General features: G+C 36.4%; 2 protein-coding genes across 2 annotated transcripts; both read right to left on the bottom strand.

Annotated features, from left to right (window-relative positions):
• Positions 1-5,073: 5,073 nt before the first annotated feature.
• On the bottom strand, positions 5,074-5,732 carry LOC107016932 (cysteine-rich receptor-like protein kinase 10). The gene is made up of 3 exons (XM_015217247.1): positions 5,647-5,732; positions 5,413-5,563; positions 5,074-5,298 (listed from the first exon to the last, which is right to left on the bottom strand). The coding sequence occupies exons 1-3, from the start codon at positions 5,730-5,732 to the stop codon at positions 5,074-5,076; spliced, it is 462 nt and encodes a 153-aa protein (XP_015072733.1).
• An 8,205-nt stretch (positions 5,733-13,937) lies between these two features.
• LOC107016926 (G-type lectin S-receptor-like serine/threonine-protein kinase At1g61400) lies at positions 13,938-15,500 on the bottom strand. The gene is made up of 5 exons (XM_015217243.1): positions 15,380-15,500; positions 14,854-14,985; positions 14,507-14,661; positions 14,206-14,416; positions 13,938-14,095 (listed from the first exon to the last, which is right to left on the bottom strand). Exons 1-5 carry the CDS (start codon positions 15,498-15,500, stop codon positions 13,938-13,940), a joined length of 777 nt encoding a protein of 258 aa, XP_015072729.1.
• Between the last annotated feature and the right edge of the window lie 909 nt (positions 15,501-16,409).

Raw genomic sequence — 16,409 nt, 5'->3', positions numbered from 1 at the left:
TAGAAGTTTAGAGTTAGATTCATTGATTAACTGAGTTGTAAATCTTGAATTAATAGAAAACTTCGGTGTGGTTTTTCCCTTCCTTGAGTTAGGAAGGTTTCCACGATAAATCTTTGTTTTATAGTGTTACGACAAAATTACAAGAACCTGGTTCTTGTTCTAGGGGTAAGGTTTATTCAATTGGTATCAGAGCGGGTCTTTTCATTTAAAGACTAACATCTTGAAAAGGATCAATGGCTGCACCACCTACACCACAAGAAGGAGCTTCTCAAACTCGACCACCACTGTTTAATGGAAAGTATTATGGATGGTGGAAGAATCGCATGATGGATCATTTACTAGGAGAAAATCCAGACTTATGGGGAGTCGTGTTGGACGGTCCAACCATACCCATGAAGAATGGAATTGATGGAACCACTCAAGTACCAAAAGATAGGAAAGAATGGAATGCTGCAGATAAACTTGCAATTCAGAACAATGCTAAAGCAAAAAAGATCTTGATATGCGGAATAGGTCCAGATGAATACAATCGAATATCATCATGTCAAGATGCAAAAGCAATATGGGAAACTTTGCAAACTGCACATGAAGGAACAACTCAGGTAAAGAAGTCTAAAATAGATAACTTGAATAGACAATACGAACTGTTTCGAATGACAGAAGGTGAAACAATCCAAGAGATGCATACCAGATTCACTGCTATCATTAATGAAATCTACTCACTAGGTGAAATAATTCCCAATGGGAAAGCAGTCAGAAAACTTTTGAGTGTTCTTACAAAATCTTGGGAAAGCAAAGTAGAAGCCATTACTGAAGCCCGTGATCTAGATAAGTTAGCTATGGATGAACTCATTGGAAATCTCATGACCTATGAACTCAAGAAAAAACAAGAAAAGGAAATTGGAGGCAAAAGAAAAGAGAAGAACCTGGTTCTTACAGGCACAACACCAGAAAATTTTGAGGACGAAAACATTGCGTTAATGACCAAAAGGTTCTCAAGAATGTTAAAAAAGGGACAGGTGTACCACAGAAGGAACTCTCAAAAAATAACTGAAAATCCAATAGATCAAGTATGTCACAAGTGTGGAAGTCCGGATCACTTTGTCAAGTTTTGTCCATTAAATGCTCTAGAGAAAAAGAGGAACAGTTCAGAAAAAGAAAAGGAAATCAAGAATGATAAGTACATTCCCACAAACAGAAGAATGACCAATCAAGAAGCGGATCTTTCAACGAGAAGAGCCTTTGCCGCTATGGGGGACTTATCTGAAGAAGAATTTGAGGATGGAGGGTTCGAAAATCAGTCACTACTTGCAATAGAACAATCAAATAAATATGATTTTCTTGCACTCATTGCTGAAACAGATTCTGAAGATGATGAAGAAGATGAAAAACAAAGCAAGGTAAGTTTTCATCACATCAAAGTAAATATTGAATCATATTCTAAAAAGGAACTAGAGTCTTTATTGAGTACTCTTATAGATGCATATCAGTCTGTCAATTCTGAAAGAGAACAAGTGATGGAAAACTATGCATCTTTAAGAGAAGTCAATGACAATCTTGAGAAACACAATCACTTTCTTCAAAATAAATTAAAAGAACAGATTAAAATCTCAGAGTTAAGTCACAAGGGCAAAAACTCTGCTAGTGAACTTCAATTAGCTCTAGAAGAAAAAATAAAATTGTTAACCATAAAATATCAAGCTTTAACAGAAAGGAATAGGTTGCTACAAGAAAATCTTGATCATACCAAACTGGATCTGGAAAGAAATCTTAGATGGACCAGGTCTNACTCAGATTCAAGAAAGGCAAACCACTAGTCGAAGTGGGATAGGTTTTAAAAAACAGAATAATCTTGTGTTACACACTATTCACATGTCTAAAAGTTTATGCACTCATTGTGGAAACTCAGGTCATTTAAAGAATCAATGTAAAGCTTTATTTGAGGCTTTTCAGAAAAATGTTAAGCTCACCAAAAAAGAAAAGACTGATACGGCTAAGAACCTGGTTCGAAATAAAAATGCTCCAAATAAAGGTTTTCTTATTTGCCTTTATGGGCTAGAAAAAATCTTATTCATCCTTTTACTCACATAAAGGGTCCCAAGCTAATCTGGGTTCCCAAGACTAATCTTTGACTAGTGTTTCAGGTGAAGGTGAGAGGGAAAAGGCCAACTTGGTACATGAATAGGCATGCTCCAAACAGGTGCTAAAAATGGTAGAAAATTTCCTCTCGCTCTTTGATTTTCAAGGAGGCAGTTTGTTCCTTGAAAAGGATGAGAAAAATGAAAGAGACAAAAAAATTTGAAGAAAGTGACATGATATCAAACATCTTTGATGATGCAAATTTAGGGAACACTGCATATGAACCTGGTTCACATCTAACAATCATTGATGCAACTGCAACATGAATTACTACTAATCTATGGTTCTGGAGATTGGGGGAATAATAGAGCAATCGGGACAGTAAGAGTATGGTACACCTTTAGGGGGAACTTTGTTGTGTGAACATGGTCCTTGTTGTTCATTGGAAGATATTAAAAATTGACAAGGGTTGGTTCTCTATGACAGCTTAAGATTCGTTTAATCTTAGAGAATATGATGATGCGACATTCTCATGAAGGCCTTGAATATGAAGAACTTGAGAAAAATCAGTCAAAGCATGGTCTTATCGAAACAAGTTGATGCATTATCATGATTTCCTTTAAAATTTGCTAGTAAACGAATAATCTTACGCTTGAGTGATTACACAATGAATATCTGCTAACTCAACCTCGTACTGTAACAGGTACACACTCATTAGAAAGTCTACGGATGTTATCTCTACTCTTTGCTAACACCATTAAGTAAATCATGGAGAAACACAAAAAAAAGGGGGAACCTGGTTTCTCTGTAATACTCAGGTATGTACCATCCTTTTTCAATGCATTAATTTCCTAATTTTGGGTCAAACATAAGCACTAATGAACCTGGTTGATCATAAAGAATTCAACTTTCTTAAAGATCACCAAGAACCCTCTTTGACAATAAGCATCGTTCAATCTCAAACTGCTCTAATGATGAAAATCTCAGTATTGAAGTCACTCATGCTTTAATTTAGGGGGAACCTTGCTTTACCACCCACATCTGAACCAGGTTCACAAACTCCAAATTGATATTTCATCCATTCCAAGTGTATAATCTGTCTATCTCTCAGGGGGAACAATTCTCACAGAAATAAATTGATGCTTGCTTTCATTATTGATAAACATATCTCTTTGTGCACCAAAATGTGGTGAATCTCTTACTTGTAGTTGATACTCCTTCAAGAAAAAGGCTATCAAAAAAAGCATGGAGGAATGAAACTGTTACGGAGTAGAGTTTAAAAAAAAGTGATGATGTACCTCATGTTTCTCTTGATGAAATTTCACATTCTAAGAAAACCGATCAGAATAAAGGAGCTGGTGCACAATGGGCATACTGAAAGAAAATTATCAATGGCAGTAAACATCCCTTTCTTCCTCACTTTAGTAATCTTTGTCCCAATCCTCATCTTCAAATTTTAGACTCTTTGACTCTTTGATGTGCTTATGTCTGTCTCATACTCATGATATCATATGTTTTTTATTAAGGGCATAAACGGGTACATATTTGTTTATTTCCTTTCTCATTGAAGATCTTAATTGTGTATGAGTTTAAGATGACTAATATCCTCAGATTAACTAACCATTTTGTTAGCAGAAGTGTACTTGAAAGTGTTGCCCAAGTGGCTATGAGTTGAAAATGATATTGCACTCATTGAATGTTATTCGAGTATTTTGGTTATTGGTTTTCAATGATGCCAAAAGAGGGGAAGTATATAATGTGGATAGACATATGCATAGTTTGTCATCATCAAAAAGGGGGAAATTGTTGGGGAATGAGAAAACATGAAGTTTGTAGTTTTGATGGATGACAAAGAATTGAAGTTTTGATCACTAACAAAGAGTCTTGATGTGTAACAAATCATTGGTTATCATCATCAAAAAGGGGGAAAATGTTGGGAAGTAGGAGAACAAATAAGGTAGTTTTGATGATTGACAAAGTGAAGGCATGGTGTCGTATGTGTACAATTATGAGAGATTGCGGCAAAGAAGAAAAAGTATTGAGGCAAAGAAGAAAAAGTGCAGAATTGTAAAGAAGGAAACAAATATGGAAATAAATAAAGAAGGAAAGAAATAAAAAAGTAGCAATTCAAGTCAAAGAAGGAAAGAAATAAAGAAATTACAAACTAAGTCAAATAAGGAAAGAAGTAAATATAGACACGTTCAAGAAGGAAAAGGATTTGTAATTCCTTTCCTTGTAGAAGTTGAAGGCAAATCAAATCTATAAAAGGATCAAGAAGTTGAAAGAAAAAAATGTCTTTGCAATCACAAAAATCGAGAGAATTTTTCCAGCAAAGCCAGAACGATAGATATTGCATATTCACGAAATATATCATCTTGAGAGCAGTATTTTCTGGAGAAAAAACGCAGGCCTTCGTCACAGAAACGCAAGGACCAGGTTCACCTTCATCACAGCAACATAAGGACCAGGTTCACGAAACCTGTTCTACTCAGAACTATTGGATATTGAAGTTTGATCAATTAAAGTCTAGGGTTATTAGTCTTTATTGATTTGTTCTAGGTTTATTATTGAGTTGTAATAATTCCTAGATTTGTAACAAGAAGTGGGTTTGACTTCTTGGGAGTTGAGTCTTGAGAGAATTGTAACAAGAAGTGGGTTTGACTTCTTGGGCGAGAGGTTGTGAGAATTGTAAACAAGAAGTGGGTTTGACTTCTTGGGTGATTAGAGTTAACAAGAGTTGAGAGCTTTTGTAAACAAGAAGCGAGTTTGACTTCTTGTTGAGTGGAGAATTTTCGATTATAGTTAATCGAAAAGGGTTTAGAAGTTTAGAGTTAGATTCATTGATTAACTGAGTTGTAAATCTTGAATTAATAGAAAACTTCGGTGTGGTTTTTCCCTTCCTTGAGTTAGGAAGGTTTCCACGATAAATCTTTGTTTTATTGTGTTACGACAAAATTACAAGAACCTGGTTCTTGTTCTAGGGGTAAGGTTTCTTCACTTAGAGTAGTAAGGTTCCTGAGGCACAAAATTTAACCTTGACATTTCATTCTCCTCCAGTAAGGAAACCGCCTGAATCATTGAAGGTCTGTCTTGGGGACCGCGTTGACAACACAAGAGCCCAACAAGGATGCATCCTAAAACTTCATTCTCATCGCCTGGTTTTTCAATCATTGGATCCAGTAGTTCTATGGCATTCCCGTTACTCCAAACTCTCCAAGCCTGACCAACAATAGATCATCAATCATGTAAATTATTTTAGCACAATGTGAAACTTCTATGTAACCAATTTAAGTGAGGTAATGACGATAATCAGAGGATCGACGATATACTTACATAGTCTACCAGACCAATATCGTAGACTGGGTGCCAATAATCATAATTCTTTTGGCCACTGACAATCTCCAATGTCATGATTCCATAATTAAACACGTATGATTTTGTTGAATAGCGTCCATGTTTCATGTACTCAGGTGGCATATAACCACTACAGCCATGATATAAAACCATCAGTTCTAAGAACTCAAAAATATTTATATAAACATTTAGTCTTAACGATAATATACTTACCGTGTTCCAATTAAATGCTGAGTCTTTTCTTCATCACCATCTTCGACTACCCTTGACAACCCTAAGTCAGACATCTTGGGTGTCATCTCTCTGTCTAGCAAGACATTGCTAGCCTTTAAGTCCTGGTGGATAATTGTCAACCTTGAGTCATGATGCATGTGTTATTTGCATTTGATGATTTGACAAACTCAGGGACCTTGTAAAGGTACCAGGTTTCTTATTCGAGTACTGAATATGAAATAAACAGGGACCTTGTAAAGGTACCGGGCTCCCAATGTGACGAGCCAGTTAACTGCCAGTTGGAGAAGGTACAAAAAGTAGGTGCACTCTTCCCAACGACGTCAGAAAGTCAGACTTCTCCAACCAATGGCAAAGAGTTTAAGGAAAGTGACTTGTCCATATAAAAGTCACTTTCCTAAACATCATTTTCAGTTTTTGCAACTTGATAAAGTATTTTCAAGAACACTTGCAAAGATTATCGAAAATCAAACAGCAGAATTATTCAGACAACAACAGAAATCTCTGGAGCATTTAGTTGTAGTTGTTTAAGAATATATTCTCTTGGTCTTACATTGTAAACTATTCCTGAATCTATAAAGGAATCAGTGGGTGGTATTGAAATTCTAAGTTGTCTAGGTGGGATAGCTTAGTGGGTAGATTTACTTCTACTTAGGCTTGTCAAGCAATAGAGATTATTGCTTGAACGTGAGATTAAAAACTTCTTCTCACATTTGTTGTAATCGGGTTTCACTTTTGCTTGTGAAGATTAGTGAAAACGATTAAAAATCCTGTAAGACAGGTCGTGGTTTTACTCCCTTAAGCAAGGAGGTTTCCACGTAAAATCATTGTGTTGTTTGAACTGCATTTACTTTCTGTTCATACTTGTTAGTGTGTCAAGGGACCTGGTCCATTGACTGATAAGTGAAGGCATATATTCTATCAAGTGGTATCAGAGCGGACACTCTCTATTTGGTTAACACCAAGGAAGTGATATCTGTTCTAGAATGGCTGCTCCACTTAATCTAGAAGAAGGTCAAATGGTCTACAAGTTGAAACTGAAGAAAAACTGAAAATCACTGAGAAAAATATGGGATTGGCTTTGGAGAAGAGCAACAACTTTAAAAAAGGATATTGTCAAACTTAAGGAAGAACTTGAAAAATCTCTTCAGTGGAAAAAATCCTCTAAGTTGCTGTCAAGTGCAACAAATCAGAGTAATTTCAATAAGAAAGGTCTAGGAAGTTTGAATATCACTCCTCCTTTTAACCCTTACAGCAAGTATGTGTTTGTGTCTGACAATCTGCTTTGTCTTCACTGTGGTAAAAATGGGCATTTAAAGGGAGAGTGTGCTGGCTAGAGAAATTCTCATGAAAGACTCTCTAATTATACTGAAAGGCAAAGAGTATCAAAAGAGAGACCTGGTCCTCCAAAACATGTGTCAACTGATAGATTTTCAAAGAAAAAATCTGTTTCTGCTCCAAAGTACTTTGTTAGAAAGATTCAAAAACTGCCTTATTGGACTAGATACAATCTGATCACTCCCTTGTCTGCTTTCTGGGAACTCAAATTGAAATGGGTTCCCAAGCTTAACAAGTGATTCTTGTTGCAGGTGAGTGAGAGGAGCAGGAGTCAATGTTGGTATATGGATAGTGGATGCTCTAAACATATGACTGGTGACATCAAAAATTTCCTCTCACTCAAGACACTTCAGGGAGGAGGTGTCTCTTTTGGTGATGGAAAGAAGGGGTACATTTTGGGAGTTGGTAAAGTGGGAAAGTCTCTTGAAGAATCAATTGACAATGTGTATCATGTTGATGGGTTGAAGTACAGTCTTTTGAGTGTTTCTCAAATTTGTGACAAGGGAAATGAAGTCAACTTTACTTTTGAGAAGTGCACTGTGGTTAGTCTAACTACAAAGAAAGTGATTCTCACTGCTTTCAGAAGTAAAAACATGTATGTGTCCAACTTAGAAACGTCTCATGGAGATGATCTGACATGTCTTAGTGCTCATAATGAGAATGTTGATCTTTGGCATCGCAGGCTAGGGCATGTGAGCTCATCTTTATTGAATAAACTAATTTCTAAGGACCTAGTCCGAGGTCTGCCAAAATTGAAGTTTGCTGAAAATAAAATTTGTGAAGCTTGTGTCGAAGGAAAACAAATCAGATCATCCTTTAAGCCAAAGAAGCAAGTAACCTCATCAAGAATACTGGAGCTGTTACATATGGACTTATGTGGACCTCTGAAGATTCAAAGCAGAAATGGCAAGAAATACATTCTGGTGATAGTTGATGATTACTCAAGATACATATGGACAAGATTCCTAAGATCAAAAGTAGACACACCTGAAGAATTGGTGGTGTTCTTCAAAATGATTCAAACAAAATTGGATCAAGTGATTTGTGGGATTAGATCTGATCATGGAACTGAGTTTGAGAACTCAAAACTGGATCAATTTTGCATGGAGAATGGTACTAGTCATAACTTTTCTGCTCCAAGAACTCCTCAACAAAATGGAGTGGTGGAAAGAAAAAACAGAACCTTGGTGAACATTGCCAGAACCATGATTATTGAGTCAAACCTTCCTCAAAGTTTTTGGGCTGAAGCTGTCAACACAGCTTGTCATGTTACCAACAGGTGTCTGATAAGAGCTATTTTGAATAAGACCCCCTATGAGCTGCTCAACAACAGTTTGCCTATGCTGAGCTATCTTAGGGCATTTGGCTGTAAATGTTTTGTGCTGAACAATGGAAAGGATGATCTGGGAAAATTTGATCCTAGAAGTGATGAAGGAGTGTTTGTTGGATATTCTTCATCGAGTAAAGCATACAGAATATTCAACAAAAGAACTCAATGCATTGAAGAAAGCATTTATGTTGTATTTGATGAAGATGGAAACTTGAAAAACAATGGATCAAATGATGAAGATGAAGTGATCAAGCTGTTCAATTCACAGAAAATTGAAGGAAGTGAAGCTGATGCAGAACAACAGTTGAAAAATGACTATGATAATCATAATCATAGTCTACCTGAAAAGGCTGATGAAGTGGAAAAGTGTGATGAGGTACCTGGTACTACTCTGAATTCCAGTCAGAGTACATCAAACTCCCCAGAAAATGATGACATCCTTGAAAAAGAAGAACATGCTGATCAGCTCAACCAGTCTGCTTTAAGACCAGGATGGAAACATAGTTCATCACATCCTCTTGATAATCTTATCTCTCCTTTGAACTCTGGAATTCATACTAGATCAAAAATAAGAAATATAGTTGCATTTTCAGCATTCATATCATCTATTGAGCCTAAGAATGTGAAAGAGGCATTAGGTGATGCAGATTGGATCAACTCAATGCAAGAAGAACTTCATTAGTTTAAAAGAAGCAAGGTATGGTACCTGGTTCCTCGACCTGCAGGCAGAACAGTAATAGGAACCATATGGGTTTTCAGAAACAAGCTCGACGAAAATGGAGTGATCACTAGAAACAAATCCAGGTTGGTGGTTCAAGGATACAATCAAGAAGAAGGAATAGACTACGATGAGACTTTGCACCTGTTGCCAGGATGGAGGCCATTAGAATTTTAATAGCTTTTGATGCATTCATGGGGTTCAAGCTGTATCAAATGGATGTCAAAAGTGCATTTCTGAATGGAGATCTGAAGGAGGAGGTATTTGTTAAACAACCTCCTGGGTTTGAAGATGCTGAGCTACCAGATCATGTGTTCAGATTGAATAAGACTCTGTATGGATTGAAACAAGCTCCTAGAGCATGGTATGAAAGGCTGTCAAAGTTCTGCTGAAGAATGGTTTCAAAAGAGGAAAAATAGACAATACTCTGTTCTTATTAAAAAGAGAACAAGAATTGCTTATTATTCAAGTTTATGTGGATGATATAATTTTTGGAGCTACTTCAGAACACTTTTGTGAAGAATTCTCATCATTAATGGGAAAAGAATTTGAAATGTGCATGATGGGTGAACTGACATTTTTCCTTGGCCTACAAATCAAGCAATCATCAAATGGGATTTCAATCTGTCAGGAGAAGTACATTAAGGAGCTGCTGAAGAAATTCAATATGTTTTACTCCAAACCTATTGATACTCCTATGGGAACGAATTCCAAGCTTGTAGTAGAGGAATCTGATCCTCTTGTGAATCAAACCATGTATAGGGGAATCATTGGATCCTTGCTATATCTGACTGCTAGCAGACCTGATATTGTTTATAGTGTTGGAATGTGTGCCAGGTTTCAAGCATGTCCCCGTGATTCACACTTGAAGGCTGCAAAACGTATTCTAAGATACTTGAAGAAGACAGGGGACCTGGTTCTCTTCTATCCAGCAGGTGATAGTTTTGATCTAGTTGGTTTTGCAGATGCTGATTTTGCTGGTTATCAAGTTGACAGGAAAACTACTTCTGGAATGGCTCATTTCCTTGGATCTTCACTCATTTCTTCGGGAACCAAGAAATAGAATTCTGTGGCTCTTTCAACAGCTGAAGCTGAGTATGTAGCAGCAGCGGCATGCTGTTCGCAATTGTTATGGATCAAGCAACACTTGGAGGATTTTGGTATAAACATTAAAGCTATTCCTCTTATGTGTGACAATACTAGTGCAGTTAGTATGGGAAAAAATCCAGTTCACCATAAGAGAACAAAACATATTGATGTTAGACATCACTTTCTGAGAGACAATGTTGAAAAGGGGAATATTGTGCTTACATATTGTCCAACAGAGGAGCAAATTGCAGACATCTTCACCAAGGCTCTCAGTGAAGATCAATTTGAGAGAAATAGGTTGAAGTTGGGTATGATGATCTCTAAGTGATATCCATAGCTTCCAACAGTTGAATTTCCTTGATGGCTAAATTTGCAGTACAGGTATCCTTTGTGTGAATAATTTAATATCTGGATTAGATCATCTTTGTACCTATTGTAGGTATACTTTCAGGAAGGACTAGCTTAGCAAAGATATGGCTAGAACAACTGAGGAATGAGGATAAAACTGTGTTATGGTACCTGGTGCCTATCCAGGTTAGTATTCGTACATTAATTTTAAACTGAAAATTATGACCGTTGATAATGCCACGTGTTAGTCATCGGTCATTCTGACCGTTAGTCCCATCGCTTATCCCTCAAGCGACACGTCAAATCAAGGACCTGGCACCATTTCAAATCCTTTTTAAACCCTCTTTACTTCTCTTTGATTTCTCATCCATCTCTCAACATTCCTTCATTTTAAAAGAGAAACAAAGAAAAGTTAAAAGACAAAATCTGTTCTTTCTTCTTCCTTTTTCCCTTCAAAAAGCTATTTTTGTTCTTATTCAAGTCAAATATGTCTGATCCTTCCTCCACATCTAAACAAGTGCTCAGTGCTCTCAGTGAAATAGAACCTATCGCTTTTTACTCCCCTTCAGCAGTAGAGTCCAGATCTAGTGCCCCTTCGAGTTCTCAGAAAGATACCCCTGACAATCCCTTCTATTCCATTGATTTGAATAGCACTAGTATGCCTACTGGACCTGGTCCTCACCATGAGATGTTGCCTGACAATTTGTTTGAGGGAGACTTGCCAAGAAATAAATCGTCTGAGTCAAACATTTTGGCAGCAAGTTAAGAACTGGTTATAGAAAGTCTTGCAATGATGAGGGAAGAGGCTAGGGCTGAGCAACATGAGGCTTTACAAGGAGAAGAGGTAAGAGACACTCAACCTATTTTTGATAAAACTTCGGATTTTGGGAGGTATCCTTCTTCCAACTCCTCAGATTCTGAGAGTGATGAGGAACCCATTAAATGGAAGGTTGAAAGAAGGGAGGTTGAGGTGTCTAGGAAGGGAAAAGAAAAGGTTGTGGAAGAGGTTCCTAGAAGAAGACCTACTATTAGATCTGATGCTCGAAAATTGATGGCTGATGCCTTAAAGGCTAGTGCAAGATCTACGGCTGAAATAAGGAGTGCTAGAACCTTTAAAGTATCAAACTTAAAAATGCCTGAATCTGATGTTGTTGAGTTGTCTGCTGAAGAAGTTGAAAAGAAAAACAAGAAGAAAAGGTCAGGAAACACAAAGTCAAAGGATTCAAATAAGGTTGAGAAAACAAAACCCAAAAGGAAGAGTTCTACAGGGAAACGGATGAGATCACAGGGACCTGGTGCCCAAAACAGGAGTGAAGAGGAGGTCAACATGCAGGAAGTTGTTGACAACCTGAGAAAGCAAGCTGTGTTGGCTGGAAGAATTTTTGATATGGGAATAATCAATCTTCCTGGCATGGACTCTCTTCATGACATGGTAGACATTCAATCATGGATGCATCTATTCAACTAGAAATCTCCTATTCTCTATGAAGAAGAAGTGCGAGAATTCTATTACAACATTAAATTCAAAGAAGATGGGAGTGTCCTCACAAGAGTAAATGATATTGCAGTGCATCTGGATGAGTCTCTGCTGGGCAAAATTTTAAGGGTACCTAGAGAGGGGACCGGGTCTGTGACTGGGAAGACTTGTTCGATTGAGTTTGTGTCCTTTGTTTCTAAGATCCCCACAACAAAGGTTGCTGGGGTTTTTAAGAAAGTCATGAAGAGCGAGTACCAGTTGGTGTTCGAAATCATTAACAAGGTTCTCCTTCCTCAGACTGAAAAGAGGACTTCAGCAACTTCTGCTGACTTATTTGTGATGGAGATGTTGTGCAGATTCGAATCTCTAAATCTCCCAGGTCTTATGCTTGAGCACATGTACAAAACTGTCATCGAGAGGAAAGGCGTTCATGGAATGGGATACGGATACTTTCTCACTGAAGTTTTCAAGAATTTTAAAATTCCTCGGAGTGTTGGCAGGGTTGGGGCTGTGAAATAAACTGTTTCAGAGAGTACCCTGGTCGAATGTGAGTGTATCGAAGGGAGAGGCAATCCCAAGAGCAAGATAACTCAACTCATAGACGATCAGGATCAACTCAAGCATGAGGTTGAGGAGCTGACTGTGCGTTTGAGTGGTAAAGATGCTGAGATTGCCATACTCAAAGCTGAACTACTTGTTGCACAGACTGAAGGACCTAGTACTTCTGTGGTCAAGCCCTGGAGAGGGAGAATGCAGAGCTGAAGGACAAGATTACTGCCTTGCAAGAGAAGGCAATTAAGGATAATGATGCTGCCAATGCTCGACTCACTCTCATTATCCAGTCCCTCTCTCATCAACCCCCCTCTTCCTAGCCTGTTCAAATTTCCTCTCGTGTCTTCTTCTTGTGGCTTATCTTTGTGTTGCTGGATTATCAGTTTGATTTTAATGTACTAAATGTTATTGTGGAATGCTATTTAACTTATTCCTCCGGTGTTCTAACTAATATCTATTGTGAATGTTTTTCCCTTTTTGTTTAATTGCTATCTAGCTTTGATCTTATCTGGTATTACTGTTGACATCATTGGTTTACTGTATATCTTTTTTATGATGCCAAAAGGGGGAAGTAAAACTGGTAAGTAGCTAAGTGGCTGAGTTATATGTGTGAGGGGGAATACAGTGAGGGGGAACGGGAAATACAGTGAGGGGGAACAAAGCTGGAGTGGTGCCTGAGAGCAATTGTTTGTCATCATCAAAAAGGGGGAAAATGTTATTTGCAGTTTTGATGATCTGACAAACTCAGGGACCTTGTAAAGGTACCAGGTTTCTTATTCGAGTACTGAATATGAAATAAACTCAGGGACCTTGTAAAGGTACCGGGCTCCCAATGTGACAAGCCAGTTAACTGCCAGCTGGAGAAGGTACAGAAAGTAGGTGCACTCTTCCCAACGACGTCAGAAAGTCAGACTTCTCCAACCAATGGCAAAGAGTTTAAGGAAAGTGACTTGTCCATATAAAAGTCACTTTCCTAAACATCATTTTCAGTTTTTGCAACTTGATAAAGTATTTTCAAGAACACTTGCAAAGGCTATCGAAAATCAAACAGCAGAATTATTCAGAGAACAACACAAATCTCTGGAGCATTTAGTTGTAGTTGTTTAAGAATATATCTCTTGGTCTTACATTGTAAACTATTCCTCAATCTATAAAGGAATCAGTGGATGGTATTGAAATTCTAAGTTGTCTAGGTGGGATAGCTTAGTGGGTAGATTTACTTCTACTTAGGCTTGTCAAGCAATAGAGATTATTGCTTGAACGTGAGTTAAAAACTTCTTCTCACATTTGTTGTAATCGGGTTTCACTTTTGCTTGTGAAGATTAGTGAAAACGATTGAAAATCCTGTGAGACAGGTTGTGGTTTTACTCCCTTAAGCAAGGAGGTTTCCACGTAAAATCATTGTGTTGTTTAAACTGCATTTACTTTCTGTTCATACTTGTTAGTGTGTCAAGGGACCTGGTCCATTGACTGATAAGTGAAGGCATATATTCTATCAGCATGTAAACTAATCCTTTTGCGATTCCCTTGATAATGTTGAAGCGCATTGGCCATGTTATTGCACCCCATCTTGCAGGATCTGGACATGTACAAAAAATAGTTGAAATTTCTGTCTTTGTGGCTTTTTCAATATTAAAACAACACAGACAATTGTTAAAAAAAAAAGGTTTGTTATTTAAGATGTCATACCAAATATGACCTTGTCTAGGCTATTATTCGCCATGAATTCATACACTAGGAATTTTTCTGCTCCATTAATGCAGTATCCCAACAACTTGGTTAGGTTACGATGTTGTAGCTTTGCTATTAACTTGACTTCATTCTTGAAATCAGTAAATCCTTGACGTGAAGTCATGTCCTTCTTCTTCACTGCAATTTCTACTCCATTCGCTAGTACACCCTACAATTATTGTGTATCATTTAGATATTAATTTATTGTCTGAGTTACTGTAAATATGCATTTTCATACTTATTGAAAAGAAATAATTACCTTATAAACATTGCCAAAGCCACCATGCCCTATCTTATTAGCCAGCGAGAAATTGTTAGTGGCTGCAGCTAGATCACTGGAATCATATGCAATGACGTTAGTGCCCTGCAATGAAGCTTCTTGAGAATTTGCCGGCTGATTGATTTCTGATTCATCTGCGCAGATGAAGATATTCTTTTGAGAATACAAATCAATCAAACAATACCTTAATATGAGTATTAGGCTAGCTATCTTACTTAGATCATGTGTTTGCTAAATAATTTATAGTGTTCTAGTGAAACTAAACTTAGTGTGTAATTAATAACTATGAAAATAATATAATAGAAGCGCAAGGTGATTTTTTTTACCTAGCACATTTCTCTTCTTTTGGCATAGAACCCCAACAGTTATAAGCAAGATAGTAAGCAGTGTCAACTCTGAAATTAAAGAAGCAAAAACAGTCCATTCCTCTTTCCATCTCCAGCCTGCAACAGGTGCATCTGTATATAAGAAAGTTAAAAGTGTTAGTTACTTCTTACTCATAAAATTAGGCTTCAGCTTTGACAGATAAACTTTATAGGAATTTCTAGAAGTATTTGCATATCCAGTTAAAGATTTTTGCATGAGAATAACCAGATGCATGCAAGTTAGTTTCATCTTACGCTAGATTGTGTAGGAGTTATGTAACAATATTTAGGCTAATGCTTCAAACAAATATCTAATGTTTCGATATCAATCTGCGATGAACCATTTAATTAAGCACTAACATGAAAATTTTATTAATTAATATTTATGTGCAAATAATCAAACTTACACAAAAAATTAACTACTACATCCTTCAAATGTCATTCATACACACATATAAAAATGTCACAAGCAATCAATCACTTTTACCTGGTTTTCCATTTGCCATCCGTATAAAAATGTTGTTCCCAGCAATTTGTGAATATCTCATATCAACTAAATCTTCCAACCAAACAACACATTTGCTTCCACTGATGTTAGTATAAGCCATACATGATCTTTCATTTAAGCACTTGTGTTCACAGTCCTGGGGATACAACATTCCCCAGTAAGTAGCTTTATCAGGCAACTTCGGTCCAGTATTCTTTACAAATACGTCTTTATCAGTATAGTTAAGTGATGTGTTTCACTTCATCCCAGCTATTGGTAGAATCATTATTCCATCTCAAAAACTGTAGTTTCCCATCTGCATTCAGTGAAAGTATCAAAATGGAGTCGCTTTTGGCTTCGAATGTGAAATACATCAAGCCAATAACATCCTTCCCGTTACATATATAGTAGAAGTCATTAAATTTGTTAAATTACATAAATATACGCCTTTTATTTTTACTTATTTTCATTATTCCCTAATATTTTTAAAAATCTCCAAAATTTCTTCTTTTTTTTTGGAAACTTACGTAAATGTACTACAAATAAAATATTTTTGCTATTCATAACAATAACATTTATTTTTACTTTAACACTTTTAATACATTTATAATACACTTTTAATTCATATTATAAAAAATAATTTATTACTTACATATAATACAAATTTTGTTGATGGATATATATTTATCACGCATTTTAATACACTTATAATACAATGTGTCAAATTCTTACCAACAAGCATAATATATTTTTAAAAATAGTTATGATAAATATATATTGCATACTTAATGCACTTTTAATATACTAGTTTCTGAGAACGTACCTTGCACGTTTGTCCCTTATTATTATAATTAAACTATTATATACTAAAAAGTTAAGTAATTAAAAAGATGCTTAAATTAAAAATAGTAATTTTATTATCTTTTATTCACTAAATAATAACAAATATAATATGAAGAACATTAAATAGATGATATATCTAGTTATTTTTTTGTTATCCTTCTCTCATTCTCTTTTCTTCTCATGTTGA

Source organism: Solanum pennellii, chromosome 1 (assembly GCF_001406875.1).
Source record: "Solanum pennellii chromosome 1, SPENNV200".
NCBI classification, from domain to species: domain Eukaryota; kingdom Viridiplantae; phylum Streptophyta; class Magnoliopsida; order Solanales; family Solanaceae; genus Solanum; species Solanum pennellii.
The sequence above is the reverse complement of the archived record's forward strand: the minus strand, read 5'-3'. Positions and strand labels throughout refer to the sequence as shown.

What these genes read in the sequence shown, in the direction of transcription:
- LOC107016932 (XM_015217247.1), bottom strand. Translation starts at nt 5,732, where the DNA reads ATGACACCCAAGATGTCTGACTTAGGGTTGTCAAGGGTAGTCGAAGAT. An exon ending in CAGCATTTAATTGGAACACG is followed by an intron (nt 5,564 to 5,646) that starts GTAAGTATATTA and finishes TCATGGCTGTAG; the next exon opens with TGGTTATATGCCACCTGAGT. An exon ending in ATATTGGTCTGGTAGACTAT is followed by an intron (nt 5,299 to 5,412) that starts GTAAGTATATCG and finishes ATTGTTGGTCAG; the next exon opens with GCTTGGAGAGTTTGGAGTAA.
- LOC107016926 (XM_015217243.1), bottom strand. Translation starts at nt 15,500, where the DNA reads ATGGCTTATACTAACATCAGTGGAAGCAAATGTGTTGTTTGGTTGGAA. An exon ending in GATGGCAAATGGAAAACCAG is followed by an intron (nt 14,986 to 15,379) that starts GTAAAAGTGATT and finishes TCTTATATACAG; the next exon opens with ATGCACCTGTTGCAGGCTGG. An exon ending in AAAGAAGAGAAATGTGCTAG is followed by an intron (nt 14,662 to 14,853) that starts GTAAAAAAAATC and finishes TCATCTGCGCAG; the next exon opens with ATGAATCAGAAATCAATCAG.